We start from the raw sequence: 23,246 nt of genomic DNA on the forward strand, positions 1-23,246 counted from the left end.
AACACGATTTTTTCCCCTCAAATTCACGTGAAAAGGCCTTTTTTCTCTGACTGCAACAGTGCCTGCAACTCTGTGGCTGCTCACTGCTGTTCTTCAGCTTGGTGCAGGGCAGCTGAGCAGCTCCAGTTCACCAGCACGTTTCAGCTCCTTGCCCTTACAAGCCCAGCAGCATTTCTCAGCTTCGCCACAGACAAGGAAACTCTCTAACCATGTTCAGGCCAGGGGAAGGGCACAACCCCAAAGCCCACGGCAGTGACCCAGCACAGATATCAACAATTGATCTACAACCCGGAGCAAACACTGGTGCAACATCTTCCCTGATGAGTATCAAGGTCATGGGACAGGGAATGAGGAGGTGCCCTGTTAGAGCATCCTTTGCCCACTACATCCACCCTGAAGCCAGTTTGTGCCACTCTTCCGATTTCCTCCCTTTCTCTCCATCCTCACTTTCCTCCCCTTTTCCCCTCTTCCTCCCTCCACTATACACTCCTTCCCTCAGACCCTACACGTTGCCTTGCCACCTTTCCTTCTCTATACCCACTTCTCTCCCGCACCCCTGGGACACAGAGAGGGGTTGGCAACCTGCCCTGCCTAATCCCATGGCTACCAACTCCTCGGGCACTTAATATTCACGACAGAGAGAAACATTTCACGGCGAATTGGACGCACATTCAACTGGAAATGGAAATTTTATGACTCTTCTCACTCCGCGCCGCAGATTACACCAGCTGAGAAAACATGGAAGCAAATGAACAACCTGTGAACTGTAAAGTATATTAATAATGAAACCACAGCCCAGGAAATGAAGGCTTTATTCTGTTTATATTCTGCTCCATTAATGGAGAGTGCTCGCACTGGCTCCGCCCCATTAGCCGGCAATCTGCGCCTGAGGAGGAGCACAAGGACAGTGCAGGATTGGTGGCAGGGGGCAAAAACCTCCTTCCCACTGGGAAGTTTGGCTCCAAGCATTTCCTTGTGCTGCCTCCATCTACGGACAGTGCAGGTGGGAGAACAAGAGGGATGTCTTTGGCCTCAGTGTCCTGCCCCACACAAGCTCAGCAGCAAGATTACAAGGCAGGGAATGGAGCAAATGGTAATGCCAGGAAAAAGAAAGAAAAAATCTGCATGGAAACCAGCTCCAATACCATCAGAAGCCCCCCAGCAAGGTGCCAGCACTAGGTAAACCATCCACGTGCAGGCTCATGCACTTTCTCCTTGTGCTGCTCCTTCCCAACACCTGCCTGTTGGGGTTTGGGTATCCCCACCTCTCTAATATCCCTTCCACCCCTCATCACCATGTCCCATCTGTGCACTCACAGCCCCAAGGCCACGCTGATAGCCACAGGAGAGCAGTGGGAGAATGAGCCAGGCAAGCAGGGCTTGTGGAAATAAAGGGTCCCAGGGGATTATGGGCCCTTTTCAGCCACAATCTGGGAATCCCAGGTGGTTTTGGGGAACTTTTTCACCCCATATTTGGAGGTCCCTGGAGTTTTGGGGGACCCTTTCCACCACCAGTACAGGCATCCCAGGAGTTTTTTGGGTCCCTGTTCACACTACAGAGGTGATGCTGGGTGGACAGCTCGACTGGATGATCTTAAAGGTCCCTTCCAACCTTGATGAGTCTGTGATTCTGTGAAATCTTTGAGTGCTATTCCCCCCACCCCAGCCCTGCCCTTGGCTCAGCAGACCTGGGCCACATGTCAGAGCCCAGCTGGGCTCTCTCCTCCCCAAAAACAACGGCAGCAGCTTATGCAAAGCACATCACGGGAGCTAAAAGGAGCCGGAGCAGAGTTTTCTATAGCTGAAGCGACCTGGTGTTGACAGAATGGGGACGCATTTCCACAGCTCAGATTTTTATAATAATACCTCAGGGGAGTCGCTGGCAAAGTTTGGCCCAAATATAATTAGTTTGCACAGCTATGAGGGGCTGATAAAAGGTTTTAATTTGTGTGGAGATCTCTGGAATCTCAGACGCTCCCGTCCCTCGCTCTTGCCCAGGCCAGCTGAATGAAAGGAGAGTCCCAGGCAGGGAGTGACACAAAGCCACGCATTTATCAGGGAAGGAGGGAGTTGTGTTCAGCACTAAAGAAGAGACAGCAAATCCAACTAGCTGACACTGGTGGCATGTTGGGTTTTGTCTGCCTTGTCCCACTACGCCAAAGAAATAGTAACACATTCACATCTTCCCGTGGGGGTGATGCTGGGGATGGAGAAGGGATGCAGAGCACGGATCAGGGCATTTGCAACACCTCAGAGGGTCTCACCTTTGTGGGAAAGGCATTCAGTGATCAATGGGATAAGACAAAACATAAAATTTGGATGTGCAAGCAGTGTTTCCTGCTTTTCCCCCCTCAATAGGGCAGCAACTGGCTGCTTCTGCACGGTGCCATGAGGAGTGAAATCCCGCTCTGCCTCCGGCAAGGAGGGAAAGTGTGACATTGCAAAGCTGCGTTCAGGGAATATACTGAAGTCAAGGTGGTTTTTTTCCCTCTGTTCTTAAGGGAAAGACATTGCCTCATTTGTAGCTGGAAGGGGTCTCGCTATTTTCGTACCAAGATGCATATTTTAAAGGTGGTTATGCCAAATATGTGAACAGATCAGCTCCGAGAGTTCATTTCCACCATGCGGGGAATCAAAAATATTACTTTTATACACATAAAAGTACATGATCTCCCATTGCTTCCAAAAAGCATCAGGAAGGGAAATGCTAAAAGGAGCTACCCACATGGCACACTGAGTTTTAGTCACTCCTTGGGAAAGCAAAACCTGGAGCCCATGACGTGATGCCACCATATTCTGGCTCCTGCTGGGCCAGATCCCGCTCCCATGGGAGCAGATGGGGAAGCTGCTGGCACTCAATGGGCTAAATATTCACCCTGCTCCTGCCAGGATCTTGTTGCTGGTCATAGCACACGCCCACAACTTTCTCAAATGACCCCTGGCAACTCCAGTTGCCTCCTTCATCACAACCACACACAAAACTAGTGTCCATCCCAAAGTCCTGCTTCCCCATGACCCCTTCAACCTATTTATTTCACCTGTCTCAATACCCTACATGATACAAACAGAGCTGGGCCACTGTTGACCCTTTGCCCAGACGATCTGTCCAGCACACACTGATTAAAGGAGTATCAAAACCGGTGGCAGATTTACAGGTTAACAGTGATTTACTGGAGTGCACCGCAGCCAAATTAATGCCGGCTATAATGTAGTTTACCTCATTAAACAATGCACACCAAGATCCTGTCTGTTGTAAAACAATTGGTCTCTGAAGCCTAGTGTTCATCTTCCAGGGTTGCTGGGAGATAATAAATGGGTAATATTCCGGCGATAATGGTAATGGAGTCACGGCTCAGAGCTAATATTATGGCAAAGCAGTAATTATTTCAACAGTAAACAAGGGGACGGTTGAGCTGCCGACAGGATTGGAGCCGGTTGGAATGCTTCAGTTAATAGAGCTGGAGGCCAGGCCTGCAACTGCCTCTTGGAAGGAGGACAAGGTTCTCGGCCACTGAGTGAGTCAGTTGAATCCCTACTGAGTCAGCTGGCCATCAAAAGACAGGAGGGACACGTGCAACAAGGGGAGGTGGGACAGCATGGTGGCCATCCCAACCCAACCCATCCCAACCCAATGCAGAGCCCACGGAGCAGGGCAGGCTCAGTGCTCCATCATACAGATGCAGCAGGACTCACATCCCTTCTTTTGACACACCACTTGTGTTGTTGGCTCACACAACGTCTCCAAAGGAGACAAGAGGCAGTGCAGAGACACAAGACCTGTGATGAACACAGGAGTAGCCTTACAGAAACCATCTGCTCCCTCCTAGAGGTATTTCCCTGATAAAAGGGCCAGCAGAGAACACGGCTCTCTCTCTGGTCTTCAGTTAATTAGGTGACTTGAGGCAGGGTTAAAGGGAGTGATCTCATGGGACACGGAGCTGATCACAGTGAGGGACAAGGCAGCACAGAAGCAGATGGAGATTTTCCCACCCAAGTGGTTCCCCCTTCTCTCTGGAGCCAGATCTGATGTCCAGCCTACAAATATCCCATATGCCTTCTCTCCTGGGAGGATCCTGGAAAGATGAAGACAGCAAGCAAAGTGCTTAATGGACAAACCTCTGAGATGGGACGATGTGTCCCTTTCCCAGGGACAAGCAAGTCTTCCAGCTGGATATTTTTTGCAGTTGTTTGTCCTCTTGTTCTAAGCCACGCCAAGAGCCAGAGAGAATCAATATATACAAATATACCAGACTTCTCCCAGAGTCCCTTTGCTGGTTTGCTGCTGATGTATAGACAGATGATCTCATGAGACCTCTGCCACATCAGGCCACTGTGTCTCATCTATCTTAAGTGCATATACGAGCTGTGATTACTGCTGTGTCCAAGTGCCTCACGTCTGGAACGTATTTATCCTCCCATCGGTTCTGTGAGACAAGGGACTGCCATTGCACCTCTTCCAGGGAAGCCACGGAGGTTAAACGGGCTGATCAGGGGATGTCTGGGATGTGGCAACGTAGGGATCCTCTGAGGATCTCCCCTGTCTCTGCCTTGAAGCAACAAGGTGTCACCAGCCCCACAAATGACTGCTCAGGCTCTGCACAGGATCCGGCTTCCAGCACCCAGCCTAATCCTGAGATTAATGAGGGATTCCCGCTACAGAGACCTCCCGATCAAACCTCTCACAAGTAAATACACCATCAAGCCAAACCATAATGTTTTCCTACCCTGGCAGCCGCTGTCTTAAGCCTCACACCAAAATCCATCATACTACAGCAATAATCAAAAAGCCATTAGACAAAACCGTGGCAGAAAAGTCCATCAAGGGTTGTTAAGGATGACGACTTGGATGCAGCCTCTGGCTCAGGATGTCTGCGTGTGGCCAGGCGGATGAGCCAGTGGAGGGATCCACGTGCCCACACCTAGTTTTACACCCTTTCTTTGTGCCCCTGACCCTGGCATGGCAGGATAACCACACTTTGCCTCCCCCTCATTACTGCTGAGCCATGCCTGCTCTTCCTGGGACAGAGGCTGCCGAGCCTTCATCCCTCCTGGAAGATCCCTCACTTCAATTCCTTGGCACGTTTCCTGAGCTAAATGGGAGGCATGACGAGCCTCGTTTCTGCAGCACAGATAAATATCCCCTGGACAGCTCAACATGGTGCCACTCGCTCTGCCAGGGCTCTGGCGTCACCCTGAGCCTGCCAGCCCGGGATGCCAAGAATTCCCAGAGAATTCATCCACCGAGAAACGAAAGCTGGCCTGACAACATGACAATCGCCATGACAACATCAGAGTTACCCCAAAAAATAAATAAAAAGCCCAGTAACTATGGAAACACCTGAGTGACCAAAACCAGGCTAGTAACTAGAAGACCTCGCTGCAGTTTACAGACGGCGTCGGCACTGCGGGGCTATAATACATCCAAAGCCTTGGAAACATAGAGATGCTCAGCACCTAAGGGTGCAAAATGAATGCTTATGGGCACACATAATGCTGCCTTTCAGACCCCTGAAGCCAATCCCTCTCCACAAATTCCACCTCCTCTGGAAAGATGCTGCTGCCTTCCTCCTGGGTGTTACATCCATACCATGGTTATCCACATCCTTCTCTCCCTCTTTGCCCTTCTCCCTCTCTCCACCCTGCTGAGGATGCCTCCTTTGATTGTTATCCCAATAGTCTTGGCCTGACAGGGGTGCCAAGAAGGGATGGAGCAGCCCCATCCCATGCCAGAGCTTGGCATCCCCATATGGTTTTGGTGAGCTGCGTTTTGAAGCCTCAGTGTCTGGCAGCTCTGCTGATGCTTGTGCTGCCAGTTGGAGCGTCCAAGCCCAGGACAGAGTCTCAAAGCAGTTAAGCCTCCTCTGGAGAGGCAGAAGAAGCTGAGACTCCACCAAACCCTCTTCTTTTTCCACCTCAGCCTGTTCAGCTACATTAATGGGAGTTGCTGTGGGTTAGTACAGCATTACTGGGAGAAGAAACAAAATAGGACAGAGGAGGTGAGGCAGAGGGACAGAAGATAGACTGTACCCATTGGTTGGACTGGTCAAGGGTTCAAAAAACCCTTCTCCAGAGCCAGCATCCTGCTTTTGCTCCTGGCAGGAGATGGGCACAGGTAGGGCCAGGCACCACACAAGGCTCTGATCAGTGATGGTGGCACTGATGGGACCAGCACTCTTGTGATTCACTAGCAGAAAACTCTCTTGCTCAGGTTCACTCAGCTCTTGAGTTATCCCATGAAAATGCTCTCCTCAGCCCAGCTGCAGGAACTTCCCCAGCTCCCAAACCAAACAGAGCCTCAAAAATCGGCCTCCCAGAACATGGCAACAACTGCAGACAGGAACATTCAGCAGAGTTCACCAGCCCAAGCCACTAAACACATATTCATCAGAGCAGAGGGGGAACAGCCGAGCGGCCAGGGGAGCCTGGAGTGGATGGAAAAGGGTCTCCAGTGGGATAGTCCCGAAGGAGCTGTGCTGCTCTGGGTGTAAATCCTTTGAAGGAGGAGCAAACACTCCTATTTGCTCCATTTCCCCCCAAGGGCTGTGCAGTGGGCTCACGGCTGCCAAGGAAATAATAAAGCCCATGAAGTGCCTCTGCACGGAGCAGCAGCATCAGCACGGGACTGGTCCTTCAGCTCCCAGGGTGTCTGTACCTGGCACAGACAGCACTGGCACAGCCTGTCCCCAGTGATGTCGGTGAGAGCTGCTTACCATCCGCTGTGTAAACCCTTAAATTATGCACCAGCACTCCCTGAACCAATTCTCCCTCATCCCTTTCCTCCACCACTCCAAGCGAGACGGAGGAAGACAGCGAGAAGGAACAGGAGGCGTCTCACTCGAGACTTCCTGTGGGACGAGTAACAGACCAACAACTGAGAGAGGGGCCAGCAGCAAGCTTTGGGTTTCGCTTGCTCCCAGCTCTCCAAATTAGAGTATATCCTACTAGGAAAAGGGATACCATCCTGGCACCTGCTCTAGCACCTCTATGCACCTTCCCTGGTTCTCATTTCAGTCCTCACGCTTCCCATCCTCATCTTTGCTGCGTGTGGTGAATGCAAAATGGAAAAGTAGAGGTTCCCCTTGGTGGTTTGGCAGACCCACAGACAGAGGAGCTGCCCACGGAGATGGACAGCCATGGAAGTTGTCCTGGGTCACCTCTGGGCTCAGCACCTCCCATCAGCAGGAGACCAGGCTCAAGTAAATCTCTGTGATCATTTGTTCCCTTTGAGTTTTGAAAGCAGAATGCCTAATCATGGCCAAAATCAGGAAAGAGCTGCTGCTGCAAATTACACAGCGCCACAGGTAATTTCTGATTAGCTCACTCTTCCTCTCCTGGTGCATCCTCAGTTTCCATAGCAGCTAAGTCCTAAGTAAAATGGAAACATCTGGTTCAAGCGCAGGTAAAGATTCCCTGGGGAAAAAAACCTGCTGGATGGCAGCAAACACAGAAAATAGCCCTCGTGAAAGACAGAGGCATCAGGAGCCGGGAGCCTGGTTAGGAGAGGATGGATGGTGTGTGGGAGAAGGCAGCGAGGGGCACGGGAGTGGGAGAAAAGGGTCCTGGGGGAGCTGGAGGGGATGTGGGAAGGTGAGTGGAGCTGTGGGGAAAACAAGATGCATGTGACAAACAGGCGGTGAGGAGGCTGAGCAAAACAAAAACATGTTGTCAGGGTAGACAAGGGGAAGAGGAGGAAGAAAAGACTTTGAGGTGGGAGCACATGGGCTGCCTCAACCATAAATGCTGCCTGGTGGTGACAACTTTGATTCCATAGAGACACTCAGGGGTGGGGAGGAGCACACGGATCTGCACCTTGAATTTCACCAGTTATCCATGCATGGATCTTGGCTGAAGCCACCGGCTGGAAGCAAGATCACCTACAGTGGGTGAGGCAACATGTGCACTGGGGGAACGGTTTTTACAGAGACTCCTGTCGAGGGAAGGGGCTGAGATGCTGCCGACTCAGCTCGCTCTGTGCCTGGGCTTTGGGGAGTGATGGATCAGGCCCAGCCATTCCCTCCAGCGCAGACAAACAGCAAAAAATCAATGGAGCTGCAGCGAGACACCGCAGCCATCGCCAGGCAGAGCAGCCACGGCGCCATCCGTCACTGCCGCCCCTGCGCCGCCTCCTCCGGCGGCCGGACAGCCCGGACGGGTGTCCCCGAGGAGAACTCCAGGCAGTTGTCTGCAACAACAGCCCACACTGGTAAAACCTCAGGGGAAACATGACTCTGAGGTGGAACCGAAGTGCTTAGACAGGATCAGAGGAGCAGAGCCAGGCAGTGACGCTCGGCCGCACGGCTCATCCCACCCGGAGCCCCCGGATCCCACCCCCAGCTCACCCACGAGATCCTCGCGGCCACAGGGGGATAACAGGGCAGCAAAATGCAAAGCGAAGGCCAAAAAGCAGCTGGGGAAAGGGTTTGAAATTATACACTCCTGAACGCCTGGGAATTTGCTTCCCAGCAGTCACACCCACACAGTTCTGCTGAGGCTTTGCTTACCAATTAACAAGGCCACCAATTAATGCTTCATGTGTTTTCCTGCTCATTTGCACTATTTGCAATCTTCCTTTGAAGCAACATGTAAGAATTGCCTGAAAACTTTTCAAAACAGGGCCAGACAAGCACGTTCAATGTTCAGTGGGGGTGCCCTGTGCAGGAGCTCCACGATCCTCGTGGGTCCCTTCCAACTCAGGATATTCCCTGATTCTCTGAATCTCTGAGCTCGACAACCCCAACCTGGCATCTGCAGCCAGTCCTCCACCTAACCAAAACCATAAACTGTCCTTCCAGACCACCAAGATGGATGTTCCTCTACCAAAGTCAACAATTCCTGCATTCAGTCACATCTTTTCCGCTCACTTCACCTTCACTTTGCAACTTCACCTTCACCAGCCACCGATGCCTCTCTGGCTGCTCACAAATGCTGCTGTGTCCCTCCCAAAATATTTCTGGGAACGTTTGGTTCTTACCTTTGGGTGAGATATGTCTCCAGGTGATTGTTGGATCTGGCCTGCCTGTGGCTATGCAGGTGAGGCTGACGTTGCCGCCCTCGTTGATGGAGATGTCAGGAGAGATCTCGGTGATTTTTGGAGACACTGCAATGACACAAAGAGGAGAAGGAAATTGAAACCGGTTCTGCTCCAACTCAAATCTCAAGCTGTGGGTGAAGGAGACTGTATTTCCATCCTCCCTCCACCTTGACAAGCTATGCAGTAGCCCATCAGTCTCATCTTACTTGGCAGGAGCTCACAGGGAAAAGAGGGGGCAGAGAAGATAGGGCTGAAGTGGGAAAAAATTGTAGCCAGAGGGGATTCAGCCATTTTAGGGAGGCTCGAGAAGCTCCTCCTCAGCACCTCCACAGTGTGTGAGACAGTGCTTCTTCCTATCCCACTTCCAGCACTCCTTGTGTCCTCTCAGCCATGACAAACCCTTCCCAGCAGAGCTGCATCCCAAGAAAACACCATCCACCCCTTCAAACTCCTGCAGCTGTGCAGATCTCTGCCAGGGCCTTGTAACGAGAAAAGCACCAAGAGGAGCTGGGCACGAAGACAATGAGTCTGCTGAGGAGCCTCTAAGTTCTACCAGCGTGCAAAGGAAGGGACATTCCATGGGTATGGAAGCCATGCCACTGCACTGGCACTGCCACCATGAATGCTCAAGAGAGGGTCAGATCTGAGGGGTCCAGACCTAAGGAGAGGACAGGGGGAGATGAGGAGGGGGCTGGAAAGGGATGAGGAGCAAGCAGGGAGCACTGGGCTCCTGTTGCTGTGTGAGCAGAGGACACGGTGTGGCTGCCAGGGAGGGCTGGGGTTTCCAGGAGCACCATGGTGGGGCTGTACGAGGAAAAACGATCGGCTGCTCTTATCAGCCTGCACCTGCAGAACATAATAAAGACCATCACCTTCCTGGGTTTATTTCCAAGCTTTCTCAGGAGCCCAGCAGTGCATTGGCCCCCGCCGCGGCGCTTTGCAGGAGAGGCACAAATCACTTGCAAAGCATCCTGCTCCTTCCACCCTTCCTGGGCGAGCCCCATCCATCACCCCGCTCCCAGCTGCAGCCCAGACCATCGCAACACCCCTATTCCTGGCTTGGGCCCCGCTCCTGAGCATCCCTTCCCTGCCTCTCCCCACCTCCCACACCTTCCCGGGCTGCTCCGAGCCGGAATGACTGCAATGGCCTTGCACGCAATGCCTCTGCTGTGCAGGTAAGTAATTTATTGATCCGTAAAGCACTCCAAGACGCTCTGGAAGGGATTATGTCATGCCAGTGCCGTGCAATAAAATAAAAAATGATGGATTTTTTGTGAACATGATGGTGATTTAGGGTTTGTAGTTGGAAGTGTAGTTAAAGTACATTTTAAGTGGAAATCAAGGTGGGTAATGAATTATTCTCTGTTTTGAAGGGCTTCTGGGAGTTCATTTTTTTGCTGCTCTGGGCACAATGGCTAATCTGCTAATCATGCACTGGAGAACAACTATGGATCAGATGCTCCCAAACAGTGGGGGCTCTGGGGCAGGACAGTGGAGGGCATGAAGATGACACCAAAAGAAACATTAATATGCATCAGTGTCATTAAGGGGACAGCACAGCTCTCCTGGGGCCACCCAGAGCTGGGAGATGCTCTGCCCATGGCCAGGTATTCCACTGAGGAGAAGCAATTAATTACAGCAGTGCTCTGATTACCCTCCTCTGTTCCTGCTGGGACTGCCAGCCAGGAAATCCATGTGTGCTTTAAAAACATGGAGCTTATGGGCTGGACAACAAAAATAGGCCAAGGGGGTATTACCATTGTCATTTTGGAGAGGTGGGAAGACACAAGCGGATCACCCACCATTGCCTGGGAAGCAGCAATAGCTTCCAGCTCTAAGTCCTGACAAACTAGAGCAGTATCCATCACCTTTAATGTGCTGTTTGCTGCATCACAGAGGAACCTTTCTGATGTTTTTAACTGCTGAATCCACCTCGACCCAATTCAGTTTGTTTTGCAGAGACTTTAAAAAAAACAAAAATTAAGTCAGACTCTGGAACTGAGCAGGCAGGTTTGCTCCCACCCAGGAGAGAGAAAAGAATTCAAGTGACCAGATTATAAAATATAATTATATACAAATTAAACTTGGGTTTCATTGACAGGACAAGGGGGAATGGTTTTACCTGAGAAGGGTTGATTTAGAACAGATATAAGAAGTTTTTTACAACGAGGGTGGTGAGGCCCTGGCACAGGTTGCCCAGAGAAGCTGTGGCTGCCTCATCACTGGAAGTGTCCAAGGCCAGGTTGGATTTGGCTTGGAGCAACCTGAGCTAGTGGAAGGTGTCCCTGCCCATAGCAGGGGGTGGAATGAGATGGGCTTTAAGGTCCCTTCCAACCCAAACCATTGCATGATTCTATGAAAACCAGCTCAAGCTGCTCATGCACCAAGGAAAAAGCCCAGCAGAGTCCAGCAAGTTCAGGACACTCTGAGGGAAATGCAATTCCCTGTATCCCATCTGGAATGAGAGGAGGCAGGAATGGCTGGGAAGCAAACCAGAGCAACAACATCATTGGAGCTGTTAACTAACCCTGGAATGAACTATGCTGTGGTAGGATTTAACACGGTGGGTATTGTATGCTAATTAAATGTTTGAATATTTAACCACACAAACTACTCCAAATGCCTTTCTGGAGGCTGAACAGGTGTGTTGTAAAGCCTTTACCACACTGGGGAGGGAAACCTTAATAAAGTGATCCAAGAATATATTTAATACTATTTAACAGTCATCACTTCTTCCGTTCCCTCTGCATTAAAGGGCTTTCACCATCAGCTGGCATTTCTGCAGCACTGGGGCAGAGGAGACATTTCCTGTGCCGAAAGCAGGATGCAGATGGAGCTGTGCCCCTTTGGGAATGAATAAATAAATAAAGCTAAGTAAATGCAGGCTTCCCAGGCGGGAACCCTCTCCTTGCGGGCAGTCCTTTTGTGTTCAGCATCTCCCTTGCTCAGGAGTGATTAAACATGGCAGTGTTGGCCAAGCTGCTCCAGTGACACAGCACAGATTTCCCCAGAGGCAGGATGGTGGTTTATCGATCCAAATTCTTTCTCCCCTCCCTCCCCAACCGTGCCACAGTGCTGGGGGAGGTCTCTGGGCTGCTCTCAGCCCTCCACAGGTGCCCAGGGCGTGCCCCCAGCTTGACTTCTTGCACACATGGAGTCCCCAGGACAGAAAGCAGCTTGCTTAAATATTTAACCAAACCATCTGGCGCGTCACACGTTCGAGGGTGTTCAGTCAGGTGATATATGTCCTTACGGAGCCAAGCATATGTGCTTGCCTCCACAGATAGATTCCCTGGCGCACAGACACCCTCCTGCCACTGGCACAGACAATATCCCTGCTATGCTTACACCTCCAAACACCCGCTCCAGAGCCAGCACAGGTGCAAGAGCTCACTTATCCCAGGCACGTACCCCACGGCAGCGCTGCGCACGGATCTTCGTCTCCCGGGAATGCTGCAGGGCTCCCCTTGCACCTACACCACCTCCTCTGCTGCCTCTCCCACGACACTCACTGCAGGACTGATCCCTGATTACTCCTCCAGCTGCCTTTTATAGCTTATCCCAAATTACATAAACATCCCCAGCTTTGCCCCGTTGCTCAGGCTCTGCCATCTCCATGTGATCACCTCCCTGCCCACCCTCCTGCACACATGACCCTGCTGCTTGCCTGGGCTTTCCTCTCCCTGACACCCCTGGCACCCCAAATTTCAGCCATGCATCAGGCAAGGGGTCCCCTGAGTACGAGGGGAGTGTGGATGTGGAACAATCTCTCCACCAGAGGCTGGGAAGGAGACCTCAGATGAGCCTCACCAAGCTGGGGGCCTTTCAAGGAGTAACTGCATATTTTTGCCTTAAACACCCCCTTTCTACCCACTTTTGGGAATCAAGGAAGTAGTGCAGAAATACACCTGTGACCTTCCCAGACCTGCAAACCCCTTCTGGTGTGGGAATGAGGCAGAGCAGGGAAGGGGACTTGCAGCCCCCCTGGCACAGCCTGGGAGCGAGCGGCTTTCCCGGGAAGCCTCGCAGTGCCTGCTTCCCCTTCATAAAACATGCAAACCTCCATCTTCCAGCACGAGCAGCATCTGCTCCAGATCAAAGGGAACAACAAAGAACAACTATAAAAGTGTCTGGAAGAAAGAAAAAGAGGGAGAGTCAGACTTGCGTTCTGCAGGCGATCTGTGATGTGCACTGGCAGCTTCCTGAGCATCAGCCTGACGCTGCTCCTGCTTTAATAACAGCTTCTTACTGCTGTCACACACAGAATTCCCTGTGTTTTACAGAGTTTGCTACCACGGGTCCTGCCTCTGGGATTTGGGGAGGGGGAGTCCTGGGTGTGCTGGGTACCCTTGCAGCAATGCTGTGAGTCAAACCAAGTGCACACTCCAAGATTTGAGGGGTCTGCCAAAGTCAGATGGGACCAGGCACAAGGCAGAGACCCCAAAATCAGGCTCCAGGACTCCTACAGGTTGTAACCAGAGTGGTTTGCAGCTCCCAGGTTGGAGAAGGAACAATGCTCCAGCTGCTGCAGTGCCAGGCATCTCCATTATGCCTTCTCCCTCCTTTGTGTTCCAAAGCTTTCTGCCTTTAGGGAGCAAATTGAGAGCCCTGTGCCTTCAATTACAGGTGTGTTATAATGGGCTTTTAAATCAGTTTGTGCTGCTTTAACACAATTATAATTAAGAGAAAAGCAGAGAGGGCTTTGTCCTTGCATCATACCAACCTTCCATCCTATCATCCTTTCATCACATCATCCATCCATCATATGCTCCCAGCTCAGAAGCCCTTTTGAGGATGTCCACAGGGTGTGAGGAAGGGCAAACACAGCCTTACAGCCTGCTTGGTCACGTAGATTTGTACACAAACCCCTTGGGGGGTGCTGATCCTTCCCCCCAGGGTTGCCTGGACCCCGGGTTGGCACCATCCCCCCCTTCCCAGGTTTGGCCCAGCTTTGCCCAGGGATTGATCCCCCCTCTTCACAAACCTGGCAGCAGGCAAAGCCGTGAAGAAAGACGGCTGGAAACGAAGAGGACATACATAACAACCTTAATAAGCAATTAATAAATAACTAATGACAATTGCTCGTTTTAAAGCGAGGCGTAATGAGATGTGTCACACGGCACCGAGATGTGTCTGAATGATTTCCCAGGCAGGTAACGGCTCCTGTTGCAGCAAAGCTTGGAGGACACGAGATTTTTTCCGCCCGTCTCTGCAGCAGGTTACACGGCACGGCATCCCAATAACTCAGAGGAGGAGGGGGGAACCAAAACGTTCCCAATCATTCATTAGTAAAGTGTTTGTGAGCGTGGGTATAATTCACCACATAAACAGCAGGGTTTCTGCAGACAAACTTTACAGCTAAGTGCCAAAAGGGAGCCCAATCTGATTCCACTTACGACAGCATAAATCAGCAATGCTGCTGCAGTCAACAAGGGATACAGCAGAGTAAATGTGGCGTGATAGGGGAGGCAGGACTCCAGCATAAGGACTTTTTCCTGACTTTTGGATGGGTCCAGGTTTACCAGCCTGGAGGAAGAGCAGCTCCCTAAGGAGTCAGGGTGCTGCCTCTCTAGAGTCACTCCTCTGCTATCAAATCTCTGAAAGGATCTGCATCTTTTTCCCTACCACAAATAGGAAGAAAACCCCTGTACTGAGCCCCACACCTGTGGGGAATCAAACTAAAATTTGCTTGCATGACTGTTAATAAGCAGCTTTAAGAGGAGGCAGAATCCCTCGCTCAGGTCTGGGAGAGTTCTGTGCTCATGCTACAATGCCCGAAGGAAGTCGTGGCACTGCTCTGGGCTTCATTACCTCCTCTAAAATGAGTCCAACGATGCTGAATGAAAAGAAAACAAGAAGAAAGATGTAAAAGTAAAGTTTTTGCTTTATTATCCATGAAGAAATGCAGCCAAACAAGGAGTGTTTGGCAGTTCAGCTCCCTGTCTAGACAGATCTCATTTTCAACTCCACACACGCCGCACGGATCTAGTTTCCAGTTTTTGCACCCCGAGCCACCTGGGATTCCCCCTGCAAGCCAAGCAACGCCTCATGAAAGGCAGAAAATTGAAGGATCTCAAATCCTTAAGACACCTGCATCATTTTTCCAGCCTTATTGACACCTCTCCTCAAGGCACGACAGCCTCTCTCACAACTGCCTCCATGGTGACCATCAAAATGACAGTGGCTCTGTCACACCCCACTCAGGGGACACAGGGTCCTCAGCTCCTCTCGTTCCACTGGGTGCCAGCGAAGACCCCCGTGGGAAAAGTCCCTGTGTGAAGGATGAGCTGCGCTGTGCCACGGCACCCCAGAAAGTTGGAACGCGACTCGTGGTTAATACAAGGCTTGTCAAACCCATCACCTCGAAATGGTGAATGTCTTTATTAGATTCCTTTATCTCCCCCCGAGATCGGAGGGACACGCCGAGATGGTTCTCGGAGGAGATGTCATCATCCAGAAACTAATTAAAGGCTGGGCGGGAAGTCGGGCCACGCGCACTCTGGAGAACAAAACGCATTAGCAACCCGAGTTGAGGAAAATATTACAAGTGAACTTCAGATCAGAAAGGGCGAGAGAGGGATTTGACAGCAGCTCTCCTCTCCCCGTCTGTCCTCACGCTCGTCCCCACACTCCCCCGTCCTCGTTACCGGTCCCCCAGCAGAAGCTTCGGGCTGGTGGGGACCAGCCTGGGACCTGAGGGATGCAGGGCAACAGTGGATCTTTCCTCCAGTGGGTCACACCCTGAGAGAAGATCATGATTTGTGGAATTTTGGTTTTTTTCAGTGATAGAAAAGCCTCCTTGCTGCGGGTGAACAGGCTGCAGAGAAGGATGGATTGACGCCTGCTCTGCCACAGTGCTCCTGGGCAAAACCCTCAGTCTCGTTGGGTCTCATCTCTCCATCAACACAATGACAAGGATTTCTCATCCTTGCAGGCTCATTAAAAACACATTAACATATAAAATTATAAGATACCCAGAGTCTACAGCCACAGAGTGGATGTTGGGATGTTTCTGCATGGGGACCGTCCTGCCAGCCATGACCTATGTGTAGGTAGGACTTACCTAAGACAAGGTGCACAGATCTAGTTTAGGACATGTATCTCAAGTGGATGTGCCTGTAAATAGCCCTTTCCAGTCAATCTGGACTCTCCCATATCAAGGAACAGCAAGTATCCATGACATTGCTCATCTGCTCCATCAGCACTCACTATCCTGCTAAAATTCTGCACAGGACCTCAGCTTCTCTCCCCCAAACCAGCCAGAACAGCCATATCCCATTTTCCTGCTCTCCCCTCAGCTCCTGGAGAGTGGCAGGGCTCTCCCCCCGCTCCCCCCCAGCCCTCTGTCCATGAGGAACGGGCATTACGCCGAGGGCTGAGCTCTCTGAACAGCCCCTGTGCCACTTTACTCCTCAAAAGGGACCTGGCAGGAACAAAGGAGCTCAAACATCCTTTCCAAAGATAAATCAGATGCTCTAATGCAGCCTGCATCTCCAATGAATGTAGGGCAGGTGTCTCTGAAGTGAAGTATTAGTTAAAATGATGCTCTTTAAATTACATTTCGGCTATTTCAGGCAGACAGGTTGTGTGTGGGTTGGGCTGGGTTTTTTTATGATCTATCTAGAGGCTTAAAAAGACACGGAGAGAAATAAATCTCCCTTCCATTAAAAACACACTATGCTGTTGCATATTTGTTCTTATCTCGGCACTCTCGCACTCGTGCTCCCTCTCCCTCGGCTCGAGCACAAAGTAAGTGTTTATGATTACACTTTCCACACTGACACTCAGCTAATTCAAGAAGCCACCAGCCCCTGCCCAGGAGGAGCGTGGTGCTCTCCCACCCTCGCAGGAGGATGAGCTGCACTTCCCAAAATGCCGCTCTGGCCCTGATGGCTTTACTTCAAAAACCCCTGAGGTTCGTGCTGTTAATGTGGAACTGAGTGAAAGCCCCAAGTTTTGATTGAATTTCAAGTCTACTTGGATCTTCTGAGTTTATCCATGCCCATTTTGCCTCATTTATCTATTTTCATCCCTCCATTGCCATCAGTGCCTGTCCTCAGACAGCCCTTTTCCTCCCATCCTTCCTGAGCTCCATCTCTTCCAGGTGCCTCTTTGTGCTCCAGCCAGACACTTCACCTCTGCTTGGGCTTCTTCCCATCTTTGCCTTTGATTACAGTGAAAAATTAATGGATCAGGCAGGGAGCACAGCCCTGTTATTCTCTGATTAGGTGATCTGGAGGCTGCTACTTATGACCAGACCCTTTGTTCCTCTGGGAGAACAGAGTGCGAGAACAAAGCTTATGAAGTGAGAGAACAAAGCTCATGAAGTGGGAGAACAAAGCTCATGAAGTGGGAGGTCAGTAAGGTCTGGGAGTTCAAAATGAGCCATAGGTGAGGTGATCCATGCCTCCATATGCTGCCACTCCTCCCATTCCCATGGGAACACATCTCTTGTGACCCATCCATCACTCCAGCAGAGGCAGGCCTACCTTCCCAAAGCTGCCAGGAACTACCAGGAGGGAAAATATCAACGAGCCAGAGACTGTGACAGTGCTCACCACCCTTCCCACACCCTTAAATGTGGATTATCCCTATTGTCAAAACACCCAAGTGAGATCAGGGAGCGTTGTTATTCTCACTTTATGGATGGAGAAATGAGACCCGAAGACCAAATGGCCCAGAAGTGCCTGTTTGGATCAATGCTCTTGTCAGACTCAGAAAACCATGGAAAAGGATGGTGCCAGGACAGGTATTTCCAATGGTCTGCATGGGGTGAGAGGACCACAGTTAAAAATTAGCCATGAGGTCATAGAGACACAGCAAGATATCCACGTACACAGAGGGGCTATTAAAATTTCAATACCAAACTTCAACCCCCAAAAAAGCAATGTTTGACAGAGTTAAAAGCAAAGGAAAAGGAGGGAGTGATGCTCCCACAAGGAGGGATATTGATGCATCTGCTGAACGTGGGGGCTGTTCTTCTTTTCCTTTAGGACTGCTCCTACTTTTCCCATTTCTCCTAAATAAAGCCCTCGAGCCTTCTTCATGGCCACACTCATGCCTACGAGAACGCCAGAAAAGCCACAGGGAGTTATCCCCCCCAGAGCATCCTTAATTTCCCTATTTGTCTTCCTAATGCCCAACCTCATCATCGGCACCGTCTATTCCCCATGTGCTGCTGCTTTTCAGGGAAGGACTATTTTTACCCCATTCTTCCCATGCCTCCTTTTCCTCCCATTTAATCATTTGGAGGCTTTTTATCCACACTTTCCTTTCCTTTCTTTCCTCTTCCCCTTTCATTTTTAAAACCTGTGGTTCTCCGATTCAAAATCATTACTGTTTTTAACTTGACTCGAGCCTCTTAATTAAGTTACTTTCCATTATTTTTTATCTAGTCCATTTGTCTCCATCCCCCGCACCCTCCCTCATTCTTCCCTTTCCTCCCCAAGGCAGGCTGGGTATGAAATCTTACATTTCCATTTGGCTTACAATCACTTTGAATTTTTAAATGCTATTAAATTGGATCACACCAGTCACTGGACTGGAGTTGTCGAGCTGTGATATTTACTCGTGCCAGTCAAAGGGAAATGAAATTGTGGCTGTGCAGGGGGAGGGGGGGGAGGCGATGGGGGAGCACAGATTTATTCTGCCCGTGGTACTTGCAAACAGGCACAATCCCTTCGGATTTCTGAGCGAGTTCAAAGGAAACTCTTACGCTCAACCATGAATGTATTGTAATGTCTTTAATAAATCAATTACTTGTTGGCAGGGAAGTGTCACTGCATCTCCAATCCTTGTAATCACCTCAGCCTTGCTGTGTTTTAAGTGAGGAGAACCCACGGAGGGAGACGGGGAGCCAAGAGCGTCGTCGGCGCAGGGCAAAGCGGGGAAGGCACCACCTCGTGCCAGAAAAGACCAAAAGATACAGGAAGAATTTGCATCGTGTAAAAACACACACACAGAGCGATCCCCAGCACCAGGACAAGGACATCAGGGTGTCCTTACCCACGTGTGCCTCCGTGTACCATGGAGGGACCCTGCCAGCACTGCATGGGGCTCACCCTTCCCAGGGCAGCTCCTGGGATGCAGAGGCTTGGGAGGAATGACCTCAACAGGCTCACTGGGGAAGGTGGTGTGGTAATAGATGCCTATCCCAGGCATTCAGCCCGTGGCAATGGGAGCAGCCCCTGCTCCTGCCAGCCCAGGCCTGAGCATCCCTCACCACATTGCAAAATAAGAGTTTTCCCACCGTCGCCAAGAGCGACACAACCTTTTGCTGCACTAATTCAGGCCCTGGGGTTTGTGCTCTTCCTTCAGGAGAGTGCTGTATTTCAATTTTACTAAAAGAGGCCTTTTCCACTTGAAAATTTGCTAAAGAGGGCAGGATTTGACTACAAAGCAGCCCTGGCCAAATCCAGCCCCTCCTCCTCCTCTCCCTCTGCTGACAACATCCTCCCCTCCACAACAACAATCATCTGAGCACAAATAGACAACGGAGCTTTTCAGAAAGGAATGAACTCTGCTCGGAGCCAAGGCAGGAAGGGTTTAATGTTCAGCACAGAAAGCTTGGCGAGGCCATCAATTATATAGCCCTGCTGCTGAAGGAGCGAAAAAAAAGAGAATATTTCAGACAGACCCGGCCAAAAAGAAAAGATAGGGAAGGAAATCACTGCGAGAGAGATTTAATTCCACGAGCGGAGAGAAGTGTTTGCAAAGGAGGGGGAGGATCAAAGGCTGAAGCTCTCGGGCTGCCTGCGAGGAGGAGGGATTACAAGGAGGGCAAACCATGGAGAAGACATCTCTGTCGATGCCTTGTCTCAAGGCTGGTCCAGGCAAGGAGAACCCCAGGCACAAACTGGGGAGGCTGTGGGCTGTGGGGGCTCGAGGGGGCTTTGGCAGAGAGGAGGGTGGATTGAGACTTGTTCATCTTCTCTCACATAGGACACCAAACCAGCACAGGGTCTTCAACCTCCACTGCCTCATCCCAAAACCACCCAGATGTTTACACAAGATGCTGCCAAGGAGAGGAGAGCTGAAATCTTTTGAGTGTCTGTACAGCCAGTGTGATGGGACCAGTAACCCAGACATGAAAAATCACAGAATCATGGAATGGTTTGGGTTGGAAAGGACCTTAAAGCTCATCCAGTTCCAACCCCCTGCCATGGGCAGGGACACCTTCCACTAGCCCAGGTTGCTACAAGCCACATCCAACCTGGCCTTGGACACTTCCAGGGATCCAGGGGCAGCCACAGCTTCTCTGGGCAACCTGTGCCAGGGCCTCCCCACCCTCACAGGGAAGAATTTCTTCTGTATCAGTGTATGGGTCCACCTAGAGCAAGAAGACCTCCCACCCTCTCCTCTGCACCCAGTGGGGCTGTGCTGATCCCTTCCAGGGATCCGGTCTGGGACTAAGGAGCAAAACCCCCTCTTTGCTGAGGGATGGGGTGAAAGAGTTTCACTTCTGTCTCACACCAGACCCAGAAAACCCAAACCAGAAATATTTCAAGACCTCTTTTCCATATCTTGCCTGAAGGACCACAATTTCACATCTTTTCCAAAGATCCCTGCCTTTTTGTTCTCCACTTCCCACTTCCCTTTCTCCTTTCTAAATCTCTTCCTTCTCCATTGCAGCACCAGAACAGAAAGGAAAACGAGATCACAACTCTCCTGATGTTCAATGCAGCTCCCTTCTTCCCAGCTTCAACCTCTGCTTCAAAACCCAAGCAGAACAGAGTGGAAAAAGCCAGATTTTCAACCCAGTTCCCCCCTTCACTGTCTGAGTGAGCCCCTCCAGCTTGTCCTCAAGCCTGTGGATATTCAGTGGAGGTTTTTTAGCCCGTGGAGGTGGCAGGGCTGGGCAGCTCTTCAGCAGCTGTTCCCTTGGCCTCTCCTTTATCTCCAGCATTGTGTTCACATCTGCTTCCCCCTCTGCCTCTTTCCCTGCTGCTGGGAGTCTGCTTTTAAATCACTGCTCAGCACACCAGCTGCCATGCACAGGTTCCATGCCCTGTTTGGATGGGGGATCCAAAAGCCGTTTGCAAACCTCCCTCTGCCTTTTTCTTTTTTAAATTTTCTTATTTTTTTTTTTATCCTCCTGAACCTGCCAGCACTGCCACACTGCTTTCCCCTCCTCCCTTTTGGCTGCAGAGTTCTCTTGGCTCTGGAAACATGTTCAGACACCTGGTTGCTGGCAGCGTGGGGTCTGGCAGAGGCTGCTCATGCAGCTCTCTGATAGGGAAGGGGAGGAGAGAGGGGGTCAGCAGGACCCACCTTGGCTATCAGGGATGTGCTGGTGGCCACTTGCACCACTCCTGGCTTGTTGGTGGCTTTCCTGGTGTTGGTAGCAATGTCACCCACATCCCCCTGGCTTTGCCTGCAGTTTTGGCCAAGGCTATTTCTGGTTTTGTAGAGCAGAAAAGCACAGATTTGAGCAGCATCCTGCAGGAGCTGGAGATACATTTAGGACAAGGCACTGCCATCTGTGGCTCCCTTCCTCAGCAGAGTCCTGCTCCTGAGCATGGCAATGTTGGCAGAGCAAGGCAGCAAAAGCCCCGGGGAGCAGAGCTGGTCACTTCCACCCTGCCCACGCAGTGGCTCCAGGCAAAATTCCCATTCCAGATTGCAATCTCCCCATGCCACCAAGGAAAGAGAGGGCAATATCCTTCCTGCAGCCATGAATGTACAAAATTCCATGAAAAAGCTTGGCTGATGCCTTCCCAACCCCCTTTCACTCGTGGTCTGTGCAGGATTGCAGGCCAGGATCCCCATGGATGCCACCTTCATGGCAAAGGCTACATCAAACAGACAAAAATCCCTTGGGAAGAGCCCTTAGCTTCTGTCCTTTGACTCCTCAAGCCTCTGCAACAGGTTTTTGCTTCTGGACTCGCCTCCGAAGAGACTGGCCAGAAAAATCAGTTCTAAAGGCCAAAAAGAAGAGCCAGATTAAAGTATCAACTCTGAATTTATGCTCGGGACTTAAGGTTTAATAATGCAACAGAAAATCAATATTTAATAAAGCAAATGATGGAGAAAAACAGTGAATGGGAGATGAGCCGCTGCTCGTGTTTTCAAACATGTAACCCCCGGAGGAGCCGGGTTGGCAGGATGGATGTGGAACCAGATTGGCACAAAGAGCTGGCACAGAGGATGCCTCAGGTCCCACTGATTCCAGCTCCGGTGTCAAGGGGGGCTCACGGGTCTTTTATTAAAGGACAAACAAGGAATTACTGCGGTGCTCAGAGTCCAAATACCCACGGAGAGAGATCCAAGGCTGAGGCACGAGGGGAGCTGAGCAGCTGCTGTGCTGAACGGGCCCAGACTGGGGCTGGGCTGGGCTGGTGGGATGTGGGCAGGGAGCAGCAGAGCACCCAAATTTGGGTTTCAACAGCAGTGGGAAGAGCTGTCAGGGGATGGGTGTCTCCTGAGAAGCCACAGGGGCTCAAAGCAGAGGAAAAATCCCTGCCTGCTGAGCAGGACAGGAGGAGGTGTGGGTAGTTCAGGGGGGTAAGAGGGGCATCAAGCCTGGCTGGGAGGTGTGGTGGGATGGCAAGCCTGCATCCCTGGGCACAACAACTATACATCCCTGGGCACAACAACTGTGCATCCCTGGATATGGCAAGTGTGCATCCCTCAGCATGCAAGCATGCATCCCTGGGCATGGAAGCACACATCCCTGAGCACAAAGAGTGCATCCCCGGGTACAACAAGCATTCAATCACTGGGCACAGCAAGAGCACAGCACTGGGCACAGCAAACCTGCATCCCTGGAAACAAGAACTGTGCATCTCTGAGCGTGGCAAACACGCATCCCTGGGCACAGCAAGTGTGAATCCCTGGACATGGAAAGGCTGCATTCCTGGGCATGTCGAGCCTGCACCTCTGGGCACAGCAAACCTGCATCCCTGGGCATAACGTGCACATCTCTGAGCATGGCAAGAGCACATGCCTGGGCATGACAGGCATGAATCCCTGGGCATGGCAAGAGTACATCCCTGGGAATGGGAAGCAACATCCCTGAGCAAGCAAACATGCATCCCTGGGCATGGCAAGTCTGCATCTCTGGACATGGCAAACACACATCCCTGGGCATGGCAAGCACAAAATCCCTGGAAGTGCTGGGCCTGAGCAGGATGAGGGAAGCTCTGTGATTCTGGGGACAGATCAGCAGCTCTGCCTCCCTCCCCTGGAGGCTGGAGAAAACTGCAGCGAGCCCTTG

At 51.2% G+C, this 23,246-nt stretch overlaps 1 protein-coding gene across 8 annotated transcripts in view; it reads right to left on the minus strand.

Moving 5' to 3' along the window:
- The window catches only part of LOC113975537 (protein CEPU-1), a 353,640-nt gene that overhangs the window by 18,911 nt on the left and 311,483 nt on the right, over positions 1 to 23,246 (minus strand). For all 8 annotated transcript variants that reach the window (XM_027699666.1, XM_027699672.1, XM_027699669.1 and 5 more), the window contains one exon: positions 8,972 to 9,097. In XM_027699666.1, coding sequence (XP_027555467.1) covers positions 8,972 to 9,097 — 126 coding nt within the window. The remainder of the gene's footprint in view (positions 1 to 8,971; positions 9,098 to 23,246) is intronic.

The sequence above is a fragment of the Neopelma chrysocephalum genome, unplaced genomic scaffold (genome assembly GCF_003984885.1).
Source record: "Neopelma chrysocephalum unplaced genomic scaffold, ASM398488v2 Primary Assembly neopelma1_138, whole genome shotgun sequence".
Lineage (NCBI taxonomy): Eukaryota > Metazoa > Chordata > Aves > Passeriformes > Pipridae > Neopelma > Neopelma chrysocephalum.